Source organism: Podarcis erhardii, assembly GCF_964252035.2.
Source record: "Podarcis erhardii genome assembly, chromosome: 5".
In the NCBI taxonomy this organism is placed as follows: domain Eukaryota; kingdom Metazoa; phylum Chordata; class Lepidosauria; order Squamata; family Lacertidae; genus Podarcis; species Podarcis erhardii.
Window position 1 is genome coordinate 98,447,417 of NC_138509.1, and position 16,323 is coordinate 98,463,739.

The 16,323-nt window shown below is 48.5% G+C and overlaps 1 protein-coding gene across 2 annotated transcripts in view; it reads right to left on the minus strand.

Moving 5' to 3' along the window:
• The window catches only part of MASP1 (MBL associated serine protease 1), a 101,507-nt gene that overhangs the window by 9,178 nt on the left and 76,006 nt on the right, over window positions 1-16,323 (minus strand). Inside the window, exons 11-13 of one of the 2 annotated variants that reach the window (XM_081862425.1) lie at window positions 11,187-11,714; window positions 3,362-3,496; window positions 645-758 (exon numbers count right to left, since the gene is read on the minus strand). In XM_081862425.1, the coding sequence (XP_081718551.1) occupies window positions 645-758; window positions 3,362-3,496; window positions 11,187-11,714 (777 nt within the window). The remainder of the gene's footprint in view (window positions 1-644; window positions 759-3,361; window positions 3,497-11,186; window positions 11,715-16,323) is intronic. The other variant, XM_081862422.1, reaches the window with a different exon arrangement.

The following is a 16,323-nucleotide window of genomic DNA, read 5'->3' on the forward strand; positions in this document are numbered from 1 at the left end:
AAAATATAGTATAAAAACATGAATAATAATAAAATTCAAAAATCAATTTAGGGGAAAGAAGCATTAGATAATCCCCAGGGATAGCTGGTTGAATTGGTCCTACTTGGGCCAGGGGAGAATTAGCTGTGGGGTCTCAGAGCGGGCGATCTTCATAAAAGGGGAGGGGAAGGGAAGGGAAGGGAAATAAAAGATAAGGCTGAATTCAAATTCAAGGCCAGGCGGAATAGCTCTGTCTTACAGGTCCCGCAGAAGTAGGTTAAACCCTTAAGGGCCCTGGTCTCCTGGGACAGAGCATTCTACCAGGTCGGAGCCATCACTGAGAAGGCCCTGGCCCTGGTGGAGGATAGTCTGACTTCCTAAGGGCCCGGGACCTCTAAACTATGGTTATTCATGGACCTTAAGGTCCTCTGCGGGGCAGACCAGGAAAGGTGGTCCGTTAAATACAAGGGCCCTAAGCCAAGAGAACAGCTCTTATGCTCGGGTCCCAGTTGCAGGTTTCCCACAGGCATCTAATTATCCACTGTGAGGAGAGGATGCCGGACTACTTGGGCCATTGGCCTGATCCAGCAGACTCGTTTCATGTCCTTATAATATAGGATTTCTGAGACACATGCTGGTCTCCTGGGCAACCGCCTCTCGCTTACCTAGGATCACCTTGAACGACGAAGGGCTGATCACGTCGGAGCTTCGGAGGACAGGATTCTCCAGGTCGAGTTCATGGTGGAGACAGTGAGCGGCCGTCACAATCCACCTGTTCCCTGGGGAAGAAGAAAGGGCTAAGATGGTGACATGGTGGTTGTCTTCAAAGAGCTGTTTGGCATTGGAACAGACTCCCTTGTGAAGTAGTAGACTCTCCTTCGTTGGAGGTTTTTAAGCAGAGGTTGGGTAGGATTAAATTTCAAATCAAATCAAATACCTTTTTTGGCATCACAGTATAAAACATTTCAGGTCACTGGGATAATGAAAGGAACAAGGGTGAAGCTGTCAAGGGTCTTGCAGAGGACCTTAAGGTCCATGAATAACCATAGTTTAGAGGTCCCGGGTCCTAAGGAAGTCAGATTATCCTCCCCCAGGGCCAGGGCCTTCTCAGTGATAGCTCCGACCTGGTGGAATGCTCTGTCCCATGAGACCAGGGCCCGGCAGGATTTAACCTCCTTCCGTTGGGCTTGTAAGACAGAGCTATTCCGCCTGGCCTTTAATTTGAATTCAGCCTGATCTTTTATCCCCCTTCCTTCCATCCCCCTCCCCTTTTATGAAGATTACCAGCTCTGAGACCCCACAGCTAATTCTCCCCTGGTCTCCACACTGGCCCAAATAGGACTAATTTAGCCAGCTAGCCCTGGTGATCATCTAAGGGTTATTGGGTGGATTTCCCCCTAAACTGATTTTTGAATTCTGAATTTATTGTTATCCACATTTTATACTGTATATTATGCTGTTTTTTGTTGCATCAATTAAGTGTTTTAAATTTGTTGTTAGCCACCCTGAGCCCATTTTTCTGAACCATATATATATATATTTATTTACATATAAGGTCACATGGTAATTGTGTGCACTTATATATTCATCTTCGCCCTGTCTGTTCCCCGAAAGGACGGTTCATTGGGAACCCTTTCGGGTATAAGTGTGGCTAAAAATGAAGCTACTAAAGCAGTGATATCTTTTTCCTGATCTGCCTGGAGAAACCTCATTTGACTTCTTCTTGGAGTTCTAGGCCGGAGGTCCAACGTTTTGTTCTCGGGGATTATTTAGCTGTGATTCCTGCATTGCACAGGGCTGGTCTGGATGATACCTGGGGTCGCTTTCACCTGTACAGTTTCTCTGGTTCTTTGAATGCCAGTATAGCATTCACATCATAAAATGGATGGATCATTGTTGTGAGATTCTATGATATTATGCCTGTTATGTACTGAAGTTCTCACCCTGGGCCAGCAGGGGGATACTGTAGATAGTTCAGGTCCACATATGCAAATAAGGGACTGAAAGTGACGTTCAGTGATTGGATAGTTACAGAAAGTTGTTACAGTTACGTTGTACTGGAGCTCTATATAAGCAGGCTGGCTGAACCCTTCAGTTCAGTTCTGTTCTGGCCTGTGAATAAACAAGAGCTGTTTGAAGAATCGCTGTGTCGTATGTTCACCCACAACTTAACAACGCCCTCAATTGCTAGCCTGCTTCCTCCCAATGAAGACGTAGGAAGTCTCAGACCTGGAAGCTGGTTTCTCAAGCGCTCTGGCGAAGTGGAAATCCGCTCCACTTCAAGGGGGGGAGGAGTTGTGGCGGACCGCGTGGCCACCCACTCCCCCCAGGGGCGGAGGACAAAGTCCCGTGTTGCCCTGGGGATCCCAGCCACGTCAACACTCAGCCAGCCAATCCGTTGGCTGGTGGGAGAGTGGCCGGGACCATTTAAGTGAGGGTGCGAGCCGGAGGGCTTCCTCTTGGCTCGCTTCCTCAATCTCCTGCCCTCCCTCCCTTTTTTCAGGTTTTCATTGGCCTTGCTATGGATCTCGGTCGGTCGCCATTGAGGGGCCTGGTAGGAATTTTTCCACTTGGCAAAATTGGCACAGGCAACTTGGTTTTCGCCTGCCTTGCAGCAATCGGTACAACTTTGTAAGGTTCTGCGGTTAGGCATTGTTTGACCTTTTGATGGGGGAGGGGACGTGTGGCCATCACCTGCCCCTCTAAGCTTAAGGGTATTCCGTTAAAGGAATCTGGGGGCATGGATCTTGTCTGAAGCCCGGGGTGGGGTTAGGGCCATGACACGACCCCCGATGGGAACACCTGGGGGAGCTCGAGTTGGTCTGCATGGATGGGGCTCCCCCTTCTGGTGGTTTACCCTTACCAGACTCCCTGCGCAATGGGCAGGAGTCAGATATAGTCTGGTCCATTCAATGCCTAAGCCAATTACCGCTTGATTCTGTAATCAATAAAGTTGTGGCCAAAATTTGCCCAATAACATTAACCTAATATCTGTGTCCTGGTGTGTTTTATTCTACAACGAGAGGGTGGTTGCGGGGTCTAGACATGTGTTATGTACTGAGTTGAATAGGATCCAAAAGGCAGCAGTCTGAATGGTCCGAGAACAATAGGCTCCAGAAAGCAGCTGTCTGATTGGTCTACAGAAGCCACCCAATCCAGCTGCAGGTGGAAGGGAATCCGCAACATGATTGGCCTACAGGAGAATCCCGGAATTAGCCAATCACGTGGGGCCCATTGTGTAAATAATGTATATAAAGCAGACATTCTGGGGGAACTTCCATTCTTCCTCACCACTATGAGCTGAATAAAGGGCATGAAATCCACTCTCGACTCTGAGTATATTTCAACATGCAAGAGTGGATGCCCCTCCAGAGGGCCTTACCTAGGAGGGACCCCCCACAGAAAGGGCGCCCGTTCCTCTGCAGCATGGCGACCCACGGCGAGATCCCTCTTTGGGCGTAGCGGCCGTTGGCAATTCGAGCTAACAAGCTCCTGGAGAACCTGGGTTTCCCACACACTGAAAGAGAAGGGAAAGGGTGGATTTAACAAGGAGGAGATCGTACCATCATAGAACTGCAGAGTTGGAAGGTCATCGAGTCCAAGCCCTTGCAACTCACGTCTTTCTGATCTGCTGGCAGCCACCCCATCCCTCTGGGACCCGACAAAGAGAGCAAGGGTGGGGGAGGACGGCTGAGGTTTAACCCTTGCACAGATGCAAGGAAATGGAGACCATATTACCAGCTGGGACCCGGAGTTCCGGTTGGGCCACTGTAATGAGAAATGGCTGTATACCTTTTTTTTTATATAAAAAAAATTAAAATACCCTGGTGTTATCACACCTGATTATCATCTCCTGATAATTCAGTGGCCGGTACCTCCCTTAAAAATCACAACCAGAATAGCAAGAGACAGTATGGTGTTGTAGACCTGGGAGACTGGGGTTCTAGTCTCCCCGCAGCCATGAAATTCATTTGGGTGACATTGGGTCAGTCAACGCCTCTCAGCCTAGCCTAGCAGGGAGGAGAGAAAACCATGTACACCACCTTGAGCTCTTTGGAAGAAAAATGGGATATAATTGCAATAAATACATAAGTCCCGGTGCACTGACTTCTCTCTTCCTCCAAGGCTGGTTGGCAATGGATGCCTCTTGGTGTGATGAACGTTCCCATGATTTCCCAATTATTCCTCCCCCTCAACATTATTGGGGAGGGGGGCATAGCTGTCAACTTACAGATTTGAAAATAAGGGACCAGCAGCCTCGAAAATAAGGGATCAGCAGCCAAAATAAGGGATTTTCAGAGCACAGGTATGTTCAACTTCTGAGCCCCTCCGAGCCAAAGGCAGAAAGCCCAGCCAGCAGCCAAACGAAGCCTCAAGCGGTGGTTCCCACAGCGCAGCAACCCGGCAAAGGGGATGCAGCAAGGAAAACCACCGTCAGCTCTCCGCTGGGAAGCGCTGAGCAAAGGTGAGTCCCCAGGCAACGCGGCCGATTTGATCGGCACAAGGCATGCAAGCTCCACCCCCCCAGTCGTTCTTAGACTCCTTATTGGGTGAGCAAAGCAGCCAAGCAACACAGCTGGAGCCTCCCTCCTCCCTGGCCGGCAGGGAGGGAGTGAGGGAGAGGAGCTCCTTCCTTTGAAACCCGGGAAATTTAAGGGACATCATCAATAAGGGACAGCAGTGGGACACGGCGCTGGGATAAGGGATATTCTCACCAAATAAGGGACTGTTGACAGCTATGGTGGGGGGTTGTTGCTTCCAAGTCTCACCCTCCCTGCCCACCTGCAGAGCACCTGTGATCAACCGTCTTCCGTTTCCCACCCTCTTTCCCCCAAACCACATTTCTTCCTTAAACTGGGTAATTTCCAGCATTTTGGTAGCCAACCCAGCTCTTTAAGAAGGAAGCAGCAACAATTGGACCGTCAAGTGTTCAAAATGCAGAAGCAAGTGCAACCCAGAGTATTATCTGTAGCTCCTGGGGTGTCCCCTCTGGATGTTTCTGAACGGCCAGTGAGGTAGGAATTCTGCAAAGCCCCAGTTTTGGTGGAGCCTAAGGGCTGAAAAACAATTCTTGATAAGGTGCAAGGAGGGCCCTGCACGTACGGCAAAAATACTTGGGTTGAGTAAGTGTTTTCGAAGACTGTGGTTGGATGAGATATAGTAATAATAATAATAATAATAATAATAATTTTTTTACCCCGCCCTTCCCGGTTCAAAAACCGGGCTCAGGGCGGCTAACAACAGATTTAAAACACTTTAAAACACTTAACTATAAAAGCAGCATAAAATACAGTATAAAAACATGAATAACAATAAAAATCAAAAATCAAAAATCAATTAGATAATTCCCAGGGCTAGCTGGCTGAATTGGTCCTACATGGGCCAGTGAGGAGGCCAGGGGAGAATTAGCTGTGGGGTCTCAGAGCGGGTGATCTGTCTCATGGGACAGAGCATTCCACCAGGTCGGAGCCATCACTGAAAAGGCCTGGTGGAGGAAAGTCTGACTTCCTCAAGAAGTGAAGGATCACACACGCCCCTACTCTGCTCATGGCAGGTGAAGCACGGTGCATTGGACATAAATCCACCTCAGATATGCAGGGCCCTGGTCTCCTGGGACGAGCATTCCACCAGGTCGGAGCCATCACTGAGAAGGCCCTGGCCCTGGTGGAGGATAGTCTGGCTTCCTTAGGGCCCCAGGACCTCTAAACTATGGTTATTCATGGACCTTAAGGTCCTTTGCGGGGCAGACCAGGAGAGGCGGTCCCGTAAATACGAGGGCTCTAAGCCACAAAGGGCTTTAAAGGTCAAGACCATAGTAGGGGAGTAGAGGACACAATTTTTTTCCTATATAGTGTGCGTGTAAATGCAATGCTCTCAGAGATTCTTTTGGTCTCTTTTGTCCTGTAATGCATTGCTGAATAAAAAGTCTGACTAATTGGGAATCTGATTTCAGGCTTCGTATTGAACCCCCAAAGGGAGTTTCTCTCGCATCCTGGCATGTGTGGGGATAGGGGTGGGGTGGGGGTGAGACAATTTGCTGCGCTGTTGGGAGTGCCATTTTGGTTCTGCTGGTGAGACCAGTGCCGGATTTACATATAAGATAAACAATACAGCTTAGGGCCCCTCTCTCTTGGGGGCCCTCAAAAAATTTAAAGGAAAGAAAACCTGGATATACATTTCCAAAATATAAGATAAAAAACAAACAAAATAAAACCTACATACAGCAACAGTGTTTTGTGTTGTGTAGGCTCCTATTTTAAGAGAAGACTCATTGGAAAAGACCCTGATGTTGGGAAAGATGGAGGGCACAAGGGGAAGGGGACGACAGAGGACGAGATGGTGGGACAGTGTTCTTGAAGCTACCAGCATGAGTCTGACCAAGCTGCGGGAGGCAGTGGAAGACAGGAGGGCCTGGCGTGCTCTGGTCCAGGGGGTCACGAAGAGGCGGACACGACTAAACAACAACAACAGGCTCCTATTTTGTTATGTGCAAATGGCTTGAGATACCTATGAGGTCCATAACTTACCATATAGCATATATTCAACACAAAAAACAGCGACAATTTGTTGTTGGCAAAGGACAGCTGGACATATAAAGGGCCCCATTACCTTCAGTAGCTTAGGGCCTCATCAGACCTAAATTTGGCCCTGGGTGAGACTTAGCGTGGGTTAGCTTAACGGACACTGTTGGCATTTAAGTGTCCTTCAGCTCTCTATATTGGACAAACAGGCCAGACCTTACGCCAAAGAATAAACGGACATAAATCGGACATCAGGAATCACAAGACAGAGAAACCAGTAGGAGAACATTTCAATCTCCCAGGACATTCTATACAAGATCTCAAAGTAGCAGTTTTACTACAAAGGAATTTCAGAAATAGACTGGAAAGAGAAGCTGCTGAATTACAACTTATCACCAAACTCAAAACCATGGAAAAACCTGGTCTGAACAAAGACCTTGGATTCTTATCTCATTATACATGACTAAGCCATTTTTCACCTTTTCACCCCTTGCTTTTTCCTGTAAGACCTATTGCAGTCGTTAAGAGTCGTCAACAGGCTCATCACAGCTATCTGCCAATCACCCATTCCCACCACCCTTCTGAGTAATACCCCTCCCCACCTTCTCACTATATAGAAGGGTCTGGAAACTTCTGTTTCAATGTATCTGAAGAAGTGTGCATGCACACGAAAGCTCATACCAAGAACTGACTTAGTTGGTCTTTTAGGTGCTACTGGAAGGAATTTGTTTTGTTTTGTCAGTGGTGCAACACACTGATTTCTGACATGAAGTGCCCTGAATGGAATTCTCGATTTGCAGAGTTTGGTATGTGGTACAATAACTTTATTCTCTTTCCTGCTAAGGAATGTAATACAAAATAGTAAAAATGCTACAAAACAGAATACAAAACCCATAGCAAACAGCGTAACATCTCTTAAATATGTAACAGAGCCAATAATGTTTTTCTAAGCATGTATCATAGTAACATAAAACATGTTTCTTTGGATTTTTTTTCAGTGTTTCCTCATTGCTTCCACACAGTAGTTCCCTATGGACTTGGAGAAACTCACATATCCAAGGTTTTTGCAGCATCCATATGACATCCTCCTCCCAAAATGCCACCCTGTATTATTTCCCTTTTAATCCGGATTTACCATGTACACAGAAATAATAATAATAATAATAATAATAATAATAATAATAATAATACCCCGACCATCTGACTGGGTTTCCCCAGCCACTCTGGGCAGCTTCCAACATATATAAAAGCATAATAAAACATCAGACATTAAAAACTTCCCTATCCGGGAGTAAAACACACCATGGAAATGAGATATCTGGATTAAATGGTGTGTTTTGGTGAGGGTAGCATCATGTAAACCCTTCACAAAACTTGTGTGCGGAAAAAGTTGCATCCATCTCTACACCATGCATTCAAAGCACTCCCCCCAATGATCCCATGAACTGTAGTTTGCTAAGGGTGCCGGGAATTGTAGCTTTGTGAGGGGCAAACTGTGATTCCCAGCATTCCTTCCTTGCTCTACAAATGTGCTTTACACGTAAGGTGCACATGGACCTTCAGTGAAGTGCCACTACAGTGGTACCTCGGGTTAAGTACTTAATTCGTTCCGGAGGTCCGTTCTTAAATTGAAACTGTTTTTAACCTGAAGCACCACTTTAGCTAACGGGGCCTCCTGCTGCTGCTGCCGTGCCGCCAGAGCACGATTTCTGTTCTCATCCTGAAGCAAAGTTCTTAACCCGAGGTAATATTTCTGGGTTAGCGGAGTCTGTAACCTGAAGCGTATGTAACCCAAGGTACCACTGTACTCAGGTAAGTTCCTGACGGATGACTGAGTAGTTTGGCCTGGTTTTACTTTTTACTAAAACAAAGTTTATCAGTCTATGGAGTGTTTTCAAATTAGGAAAAGACCTTTGACCTTACAGTGCTGAGAAAACCCCAGTGATCCAAAACTGTGACGGCCACTGTCTTTCATTGGACTGATTTTTCACATTGGGAAGCTTTTGAAGATATTCAGATTTGCTGTCCCGAATTAAAGCATTGCAGCTGCCTCCTGCTAGCATGCCCAAGCAGGCATCCCCTCCTTTCGTTAAAGATGCTGACCTGGCTTGAAGGCTAAAAAACGTCTTTGCCAACCTAGTCCCCTCGGGATGTTTTGGACTATGACTGCTATCAGCTTCATCTAGCACAGCCGTTGCTGCCCAGAACATCTGGAGATGCAACAGGTTGCTCAAGGCTGGCTTTGCGCATTAAGCAAGAAATGACCCCTAAAACAGGCTCCCTCCCTAGCCGGAATTAAGATTGCTGGAAGAAATATCAACAACCTCAGATATGCAGATGACACAACCCTGATGGCAGAAAGTGAGGAGGATTTAAAGAACCTTTCAATGAGGTTGAAAGAGGAGAGCTCAAAATATGGTCTGAAGCTCAACATCAAAAAAACACACGAAAATTATGGCCACTGGGCCCATCACCTCCTGGCAAATAGAAGGGGAAGAAATGGAGGCAGTGAGAGATTTTACTTTCTTGGGCTCCATGATCACTGCAGATGGTGACAGCAGCCACGAAATTAAAAGACGCCTGCTCCTTGGGAGAAAAGCAATGACACACCTAGACAGCATCTTAAAAAGCAGAGACATCACCTTGCCAACAAAGGTCCGTATAGTTAAAGCTCTGGTTTTCCCAGTAGTGATGTATGGAAGTGAGAGCTGGACCATAAAGAAGGCTGATCGCCAAAGAATGGATGCTTTTGAATTATGGTGCTGGAGGAGACTCTTGAGAGTCCCATGGACTGCAAGAAGATCAAACCGATCCATTCTTAAGGAAATCAGCCCTGAGTGCTCACTGGAAGGACAGATCCTGAAGCTGAGGCTCCAATATTTTGGCCACCTCTTGAGAAGAGAAGACTCCCTGGAAAAGACCCTGTTGTTGGGAAAGATGGAGGGCACAAGGAGAAGGGGACGACAGAGGACGAGATGGTGGGACAGTGTTTTCAAAGCTACCAGCATGAGTTTGACCAAACTGCGGGAGGCAGTGGAAGACAGGAGTGCCTGGCGTGCTCTGGTCCATGGGGCCACGAAGAGTTGGACACGGCTAAACGACTAAATGACAACAACAACAAACAAACTTGGCCCTCCAGATGTTTTTGGCCTACAACTCCCATGATCCCTAGCTAGCAGGATCAGTGGTCAGGGATGATGGGAATTGTAGTCTCAAAACATCTGGAGGGCCGAGTTTGAGGAAGCCTGCCATAAAAAAATGAAGCAGTTTTAACCGAGGGCCGAAGGGTGAGATCCAATGCCATCTTTTCCCTCTAAAAGGGACAAACGTGAATGTCTCCTTCCGATCCCATGATTTCGAAATACATTTCTCTTGGGCACAAGGGATGGGGCAGGGTGGGTGAGGCAGCATCAACCTGACAGTGAATCCAGAATTCAAGGAAGTTATGCAGAAACGAGTGATATGGAATATGGAATTCGCCAAATTCCCACAAATCGCTTTCGAACATTCCAGGCTGAATTTTGCAAGCCTTGGATTTCAAAGAAATCTGCAATGTTTGACTGTAAAGCCTGAATTTATGGATACAGGAAACCCCATCACTATCACAGAACTGGAGTTTGGGGGCAGATTCGAAAGACACGAACTCTGCAATTCAATGTTTTAAACGTTCAAGGGGAGGGATTCCAGATAAAGTCATATTTTTTAAAGAAAGAAAGAAAGAAAGAAAGAAAGAAAGAAAGAAAGAAAGAAAGAAAGAAAGAAAGAAATGCAGAAAGTGACCACTAGAGGGGGCTTCTCTTTCTCTGAGCCACACAATTAAGCAACATACTGGCCATCAGACAAAGTCGACTACTTAGAGGTTGCATTTAAATGGTGACTTCCTGGGATTTTAATTCCACGCTTTGGTGTTAAACTGGAAGTGGGGGAAACGGTGCATTTTGCAGGGTGGTAAAGGAGACTCAGGGACAGGCCAGATTATTATCTCCCGTGCCCCCTGGGGGGGGCAGTTTGTCTGGTTGATGAGGATGTCTACCTGTCAATCGCCAGACATCACATTGACACCAGGCAATTCTTTTTGGGGGGAATCAAACAGTGATCTGGAATTGGTTCCCTTTTGGACATGTTGAGTTCCTTCTCTTGGAAAATGTGATTTTGTTTGACAAGAGTGCTGCTTAGAGGAATGGTCCCCCTTCCTTCCAATTAATAACAGCTGTACACATTTAATATCTCTCTCTCTCTCTCTCTCTCTCTCTCTCTCTCTCTCTCTGTGTGTGTGTGTGTGTGTTTGTGGGAAACAACAACTGACGGCCCGTAAAGGCTCTCAAAAGGTTCATCTGTGCCTCTCAACCCCCCTGAATGTCCACCTGGTCTTCTCCTGAAGCCACTCCACATAGTTGGAGACCTTGGTGTAGACCCCGTAGACTTGCTTGCTCCCGCACTCTTCGGGGCCTCCCCACGAGACCAGTCCTTGGGCCACCCATCTCTGGCTCTCCAGGTCTTGGATGACAAAGGCTCCCCCGCTGTCCCCAAGGCAAGTGTCCTTTCCGCCTTCGTAATAGCCGGCACAGAACATGTTCTCAGTGACGCTGTAGTTCCCCGACCGAGATTCGTAGCTCATCTTGCACTCAGCATGCAGGACCACTGGTAGTTTGACATACTGGAGAACATCAGAGAGGGTCCTCATACCAGAGCTGATGACCTCGTCCACGGTGATGTTGGGGTTGGAGATGCCCCAGCCGGCCACCAGGCCCAACGTGTTGGGTTGAGGTCCTTCTAACTCATGTTCATACTGCGGGAGGCAGATGGGCATGACATGGGGGCCCAGTGTCACCTTCTCCTTCAGCTTCACCAAGGCAATGTCATGGTTGTAGTTCTGGATGTCAAAGGCCTCATGGAGGACGATCTTCTCCACCGTCCGGTTGACGGCGTCCACCTTGTTCCTCACGTCGTGAAGGCCCAGGTAGATGGTGACGTGCTCTTTGGAGACAGGGATGATGGTGTTGTCCCGGCGCTGGGAGCGGAGGACGTGGGCGGCGGTCAGCACCCACGACTCGGAGAGAAGGGCCCCGCTGCCAAACCACCTGTCATTCGGCACTCGGGACGTGTCCTCCACCACGATTAGGGCTTGCCAAGGGAAAAACCCAGGCTCAGCGTTTCGCCCGCCGATGATGCGCTTGATCAGGGTGGGCAGCGACCGCATTGGCCGCCCACACACTGGGGAAAGAAAACAACAGAGGAGATGGTTAGACGACCAGGGCTGGATCCGTCACCAAAAAGTAGCCAAACTGTGTCTCCAAGTAGATTATGCCAGGATTCCCCATTGGGGGGCAGCAGAAAAGTTCCTGCCTTGCTTCTAACCTTTGTTTCCTATTTTAAGTCCTACAGGGCTACTCTGTGTTAAGGTGCGCTGGATTGTTTGTCATTTTAGAGCTGGGCAGCATTCAGCTGTATCAATTCAAACAATTGAAATTTCAAATTGACCAGCAGAGTTTTAAATTATGAAATTACAAATTTTCAGTCCTGAGGCTTTGAATTTAACATGCCAAGAACTCCCCTCAATGGGCCATGCCAAGATTATATATATACACATGGAAATCCATCAAATGTCACTGGCAAAACACTAGGGCTTCATACAGTATATCTGATATATATATATATGTTGGTAATTCCTGGAATTAGACCCTCAATTGCTGCTGGACAAGTGCATCTATGTTCTATAGCCTATGTCTATGTCTCAGTGGTAGAGCACACATTTTGCATGCCCCCCATGGAATCCTGGGACCTGTAGTCTGTTGTGGATGCTGAGAGTTGTTAGATTGAGGTTGAACCCTGACAAGACAGAAGTACTGTTCTTGGGGGACAGGAGGTGGGTGGGTGTGGAGGACTCTCTGGTCCTGAATGGGGCAACTGTGCCCCTGAAGGACCAGGTGCGCAGCCTGGGAGTCATTCTGGACTCACAGCTGTCCATGGAGGCACAGGTCAATTCTGTGTCCAGGGCAGCCGTCTACTAGCTCCATCTGGTATGCAGGATGAGACCCTATCTGCCCGCGGTCTGCCTTGCCAGAGTGGTGCATGCTCTGGTTATCTCCCGCTTGGACTACTGCAATGCGCTCTATGTGGGGCTACCTTTGAAGGTGACCCGGAAATTGCAATTAACTGGGAGTGGCTGCTGGGACCACATAACACCAGTCTTGAGAGATCTGCATTGGCTCCCAGTACGTTTCTGAGCACAATTCAAAGTGCTGACCTTGAAAGTCCTAAACGGCCTCGGTCCTGTATACCTGAAGGAGTGTCTCCACCCCCATCATTCTGCCCTGATGCTGAGATCCAGCGCTGAGGGCCTTCTGGCAGTTCCCTCATTGTGAGAAGTGAGGTTACAGGGAACCAGGCAGAGGGCCTTCTCGGTAGTGGCACCCGCCCTGTGGAACGCCCTCCCTTCAGATGTGAAGGAAATAAGCAGCTATCTTATCTTTAAAAGATATCTGAAGGCAGCCCTGTTTAGAGATGTTTTTGATATTTAATGCTGTATTGTTTTTAACACTTGATTGGAAGCCACCCAGAGTGGCTGGGGAAACTCAGCCAGATGGATGGGGTATAAATAATAAATGATGATGATGATGATGATGATGATGATGATGATGGAAGGGACCCTGAGGGTCACCCCTGCAATACAGGAATCTCAACTAGAGTTGAGTTCGAATCATGCTTGCGGGGTCCCCTTCATCCTGACCCAGCAGGCTCTTCATATATACAGTGGTGCCTCGCAAGACGAAATTAATCCGTTCCGTGAGGCTCTTCGTATAGCGGTTTTTTCGTCTTGCGAAGCAAGCCCATTGACAGCTTAGCAGATTAGCGCTATTAGCGGTTTAGCGGCTTTTAGCGAATCAGCTGATAAGCGGCTTATCAGTGGATCAGCTCATAAGCGGCTTAGCGGCTTAGGAAAAGGGGGGAAAAGGGGGGGGGAACCCGCAGGAACTCGCATGACATTTCGTCTTGCGAAGCAAGCCCATAGGGAAGTTCGTTTTGCGAAGTGCCTCCAAAACGGAAAACCCTTTCGTCTAGCGGGTTTTCCATCTTGCGAGGCGTTCGTCTTGCGGGGCACCACTGTAGCTCTGTGGCGGGGAATGGGGGCATCCTAACAACTCTCAGCTCCCTTAACAAACTGCAGTTCCCAGGATTCTCGACCGATTCAGAGAATCACAGGATTGTTGGGGACGCAAAGGGCAGTCCTACCCAACAGCCTGCAATGTTTAAAGCAGTACGATGCCACTTTAAATGCCCGATGCAGATATGTACAGAAGCTTCCCTCAAGGAGACCCGTGGCATAATCTACAGGCAATGATGCCCTCGCACACCCTGGTGCCGTCCATCATTGCACCCTCAGAGATCCGGAATACCTTTGCGGGGCAGGAAAGCAAGTTGCCGATCTCCCCACCAGCATGCACGGTGAAGGGAGGCAGCCGGCTGTGCCAGTCGCTAGCCGGCCAGGACAAGTTGCCCGCTCTCCAGAGGTGTCCAGGGCTGGCAACGAAACAGAAGGCAGGCCGGGCGGGCGGGCGGATGTTGCCAGCGTCTCTTGGGAAAGGAGGAGGAAGGATTCTTTGGGAGCGCCGACGCCTTCCGGGATTTCGACGGAGGCCGGTGTGGTCGGCGGGTCAGAGGGCCAGGCGTCATCCCAACATCATAGCATGCATAGCCTGAGAGAGCAAGCCAGACCTCTGATTCGCCTGGCACTGCCCATATCTGCCAGGACTGGCAGCCCCACTGGCAAGGCATGCCCCACTGATTCAGCCCACATGCTGGGTGGGAGGAAGGCATCAGAAAGTCCTGAAATGGGGCATTTGGGGAAGTGGGGTGTGGAGTTGGGCTGGACCAGTGCAAGAGTGGGCAAAGGTAAGTGTACCGTATTTTTCGCTCCATAAGACGTACTTTTCCCCTCCTAAAAAGTAAGGAGAAATGTGTGTGCGTCTTATGGAGCGAATGCAGGCAGGAGGCAGGCAGGAAAAGGCCCCAAGAGCCGCACACAAGCTCCTCGCGGCTCTTGCGGGCTTTTCCCCAGGAGGGAGAAGGGACTGACACAGCCAGTCAGTCCCTTCTCCCTCCTCGTAGAAAAGCCCCCAGGAGCCGCACACTCTTTAAAGGGTGCGCGGCTCCTGTGGGTTTTTGCGGGATGTGGGGGAATTGTCATAGCTGCACGCAGCCACTCCCGGCTGGAGAGGTTGCGCGCGGCTAAAGAGGAAGCCAAGACAGCCAGTGGGATGGATCCTGGTCTCTGTCTTGGCTTCTTTGCTCTTTGGGGCTGGGGAAAAAAAAAATTTCCCCCCTTGATTTCCCCCCTCTAAAAACTAGGTGCGCCTTATGGTCCGGTGCGCCTTATGGAGCAAAAAATACGGTAATTTTCTCTGCTCGCCTCTTCTTCCCTTGCTGGCACAATTGGTAGGGTTTTGGTTGTGGAGGTGGCTATACCCCTCCCTCTGGCTGCCTACCAGGGTTTGGGATTGCCCATTTAGTACCCAAGCATACTGGAATCCCATTATATTTGGGCATAACCATAGTGTCAAGAAAACATAGGTTCTGTGAGCCCCTAGTTACATAAATGAGTGCAAACGACAAGCGCTGAATTTCTCAAGCGAAAGCTAAAATTGGATGGCAATCGACAAGCTGCCTCAGTTAACCGAAAAAACCCCCACCCATAGATGGGTGACAGCAGCATACACTGCAACACTTTAGCAAAACCCGAGAAGTGTGAAGAGCTTGATCTGGAGCTTTGTCTGTTGCAAACGCTTGCACATCAAGGGGCGGAACTGTCAAGTGAGATCAACACAATGAGTTCTTTGTTCATTCAGGGCAGCTGCAGAATGGAAAAACACTTCACCTGTGAAATATCTGCTTGTCTTGCAACTGTGAAAGGCACAGGTGCCCGGCCAGAATAAACCACTGCTAGATGAAAATCAAAATAAACGTTTGCATGGAGACAAAAATCAGCTCATTTTGAAGAGTGTGGTGCATGGCCAGCAGAGATCTCTGCACTTCCCAAGGTAGAACACCCTCATAGCAGAATTGTCACCTCTCTCCCCCTTCATCCACCCTTCCACACCCTTTGGAATCAGCAACACAAGGACATCATCTGGCAGCCTTCCTACTTTAATTTACATCGCACTGGAGTTAATTGAACAGCAGCCAAGAGTACTGAAATGCATTAAGTGTGTGTTTATTTGTTTTGCTTAACTGTCAGTAGGCAAAATTAGGGCTCTGCTAAAATGGAAACTGATTAAAGGGTTGGCAAGGACAGAGAAAGCTTGACGGAAGGAGCTCTGCTAAAATGGCAGAGCAAGGGAAATTAATTAGAACATTGCCCCTCTATGCTCTTCATCAAGGACCGCCGGCCGTTTTTAGGCCTGGGAGCACATGTGGCTTGTTGAGCGAGAGCCATTGGTGTTGCCGTCGCTCCTTCTGCTCACTTTCCTCCCCCCACCCAAGATCATTCCCCCACCCAAGACACAGAAAGCATGGCAGTTCACCCACAAAGAGTTCACTTTTCCAAGATATTTGGCAAAAGCTGGATGCAGTAGAATTCATCTGAGCCTTGAAAGGCATTTAGAGCAGAACGAGGAAGTGTAGAAAACTGCCACTCATCCCAACTTCCAGCTCTATGGGCCTTTCAAGAGAGAAAAAGGTACCGTATTTTTCCGTGCACAACATGCCCCCCCGTGTATAAGACGGCCCCTGTTTATTGAGACCCCAAATTAAGGAAATGGGGGGAGATTGCCCAGGGTTGTTAAGCGTTTTTTAGGGGAGCGGGATTGCTGACAATCGCTCACCC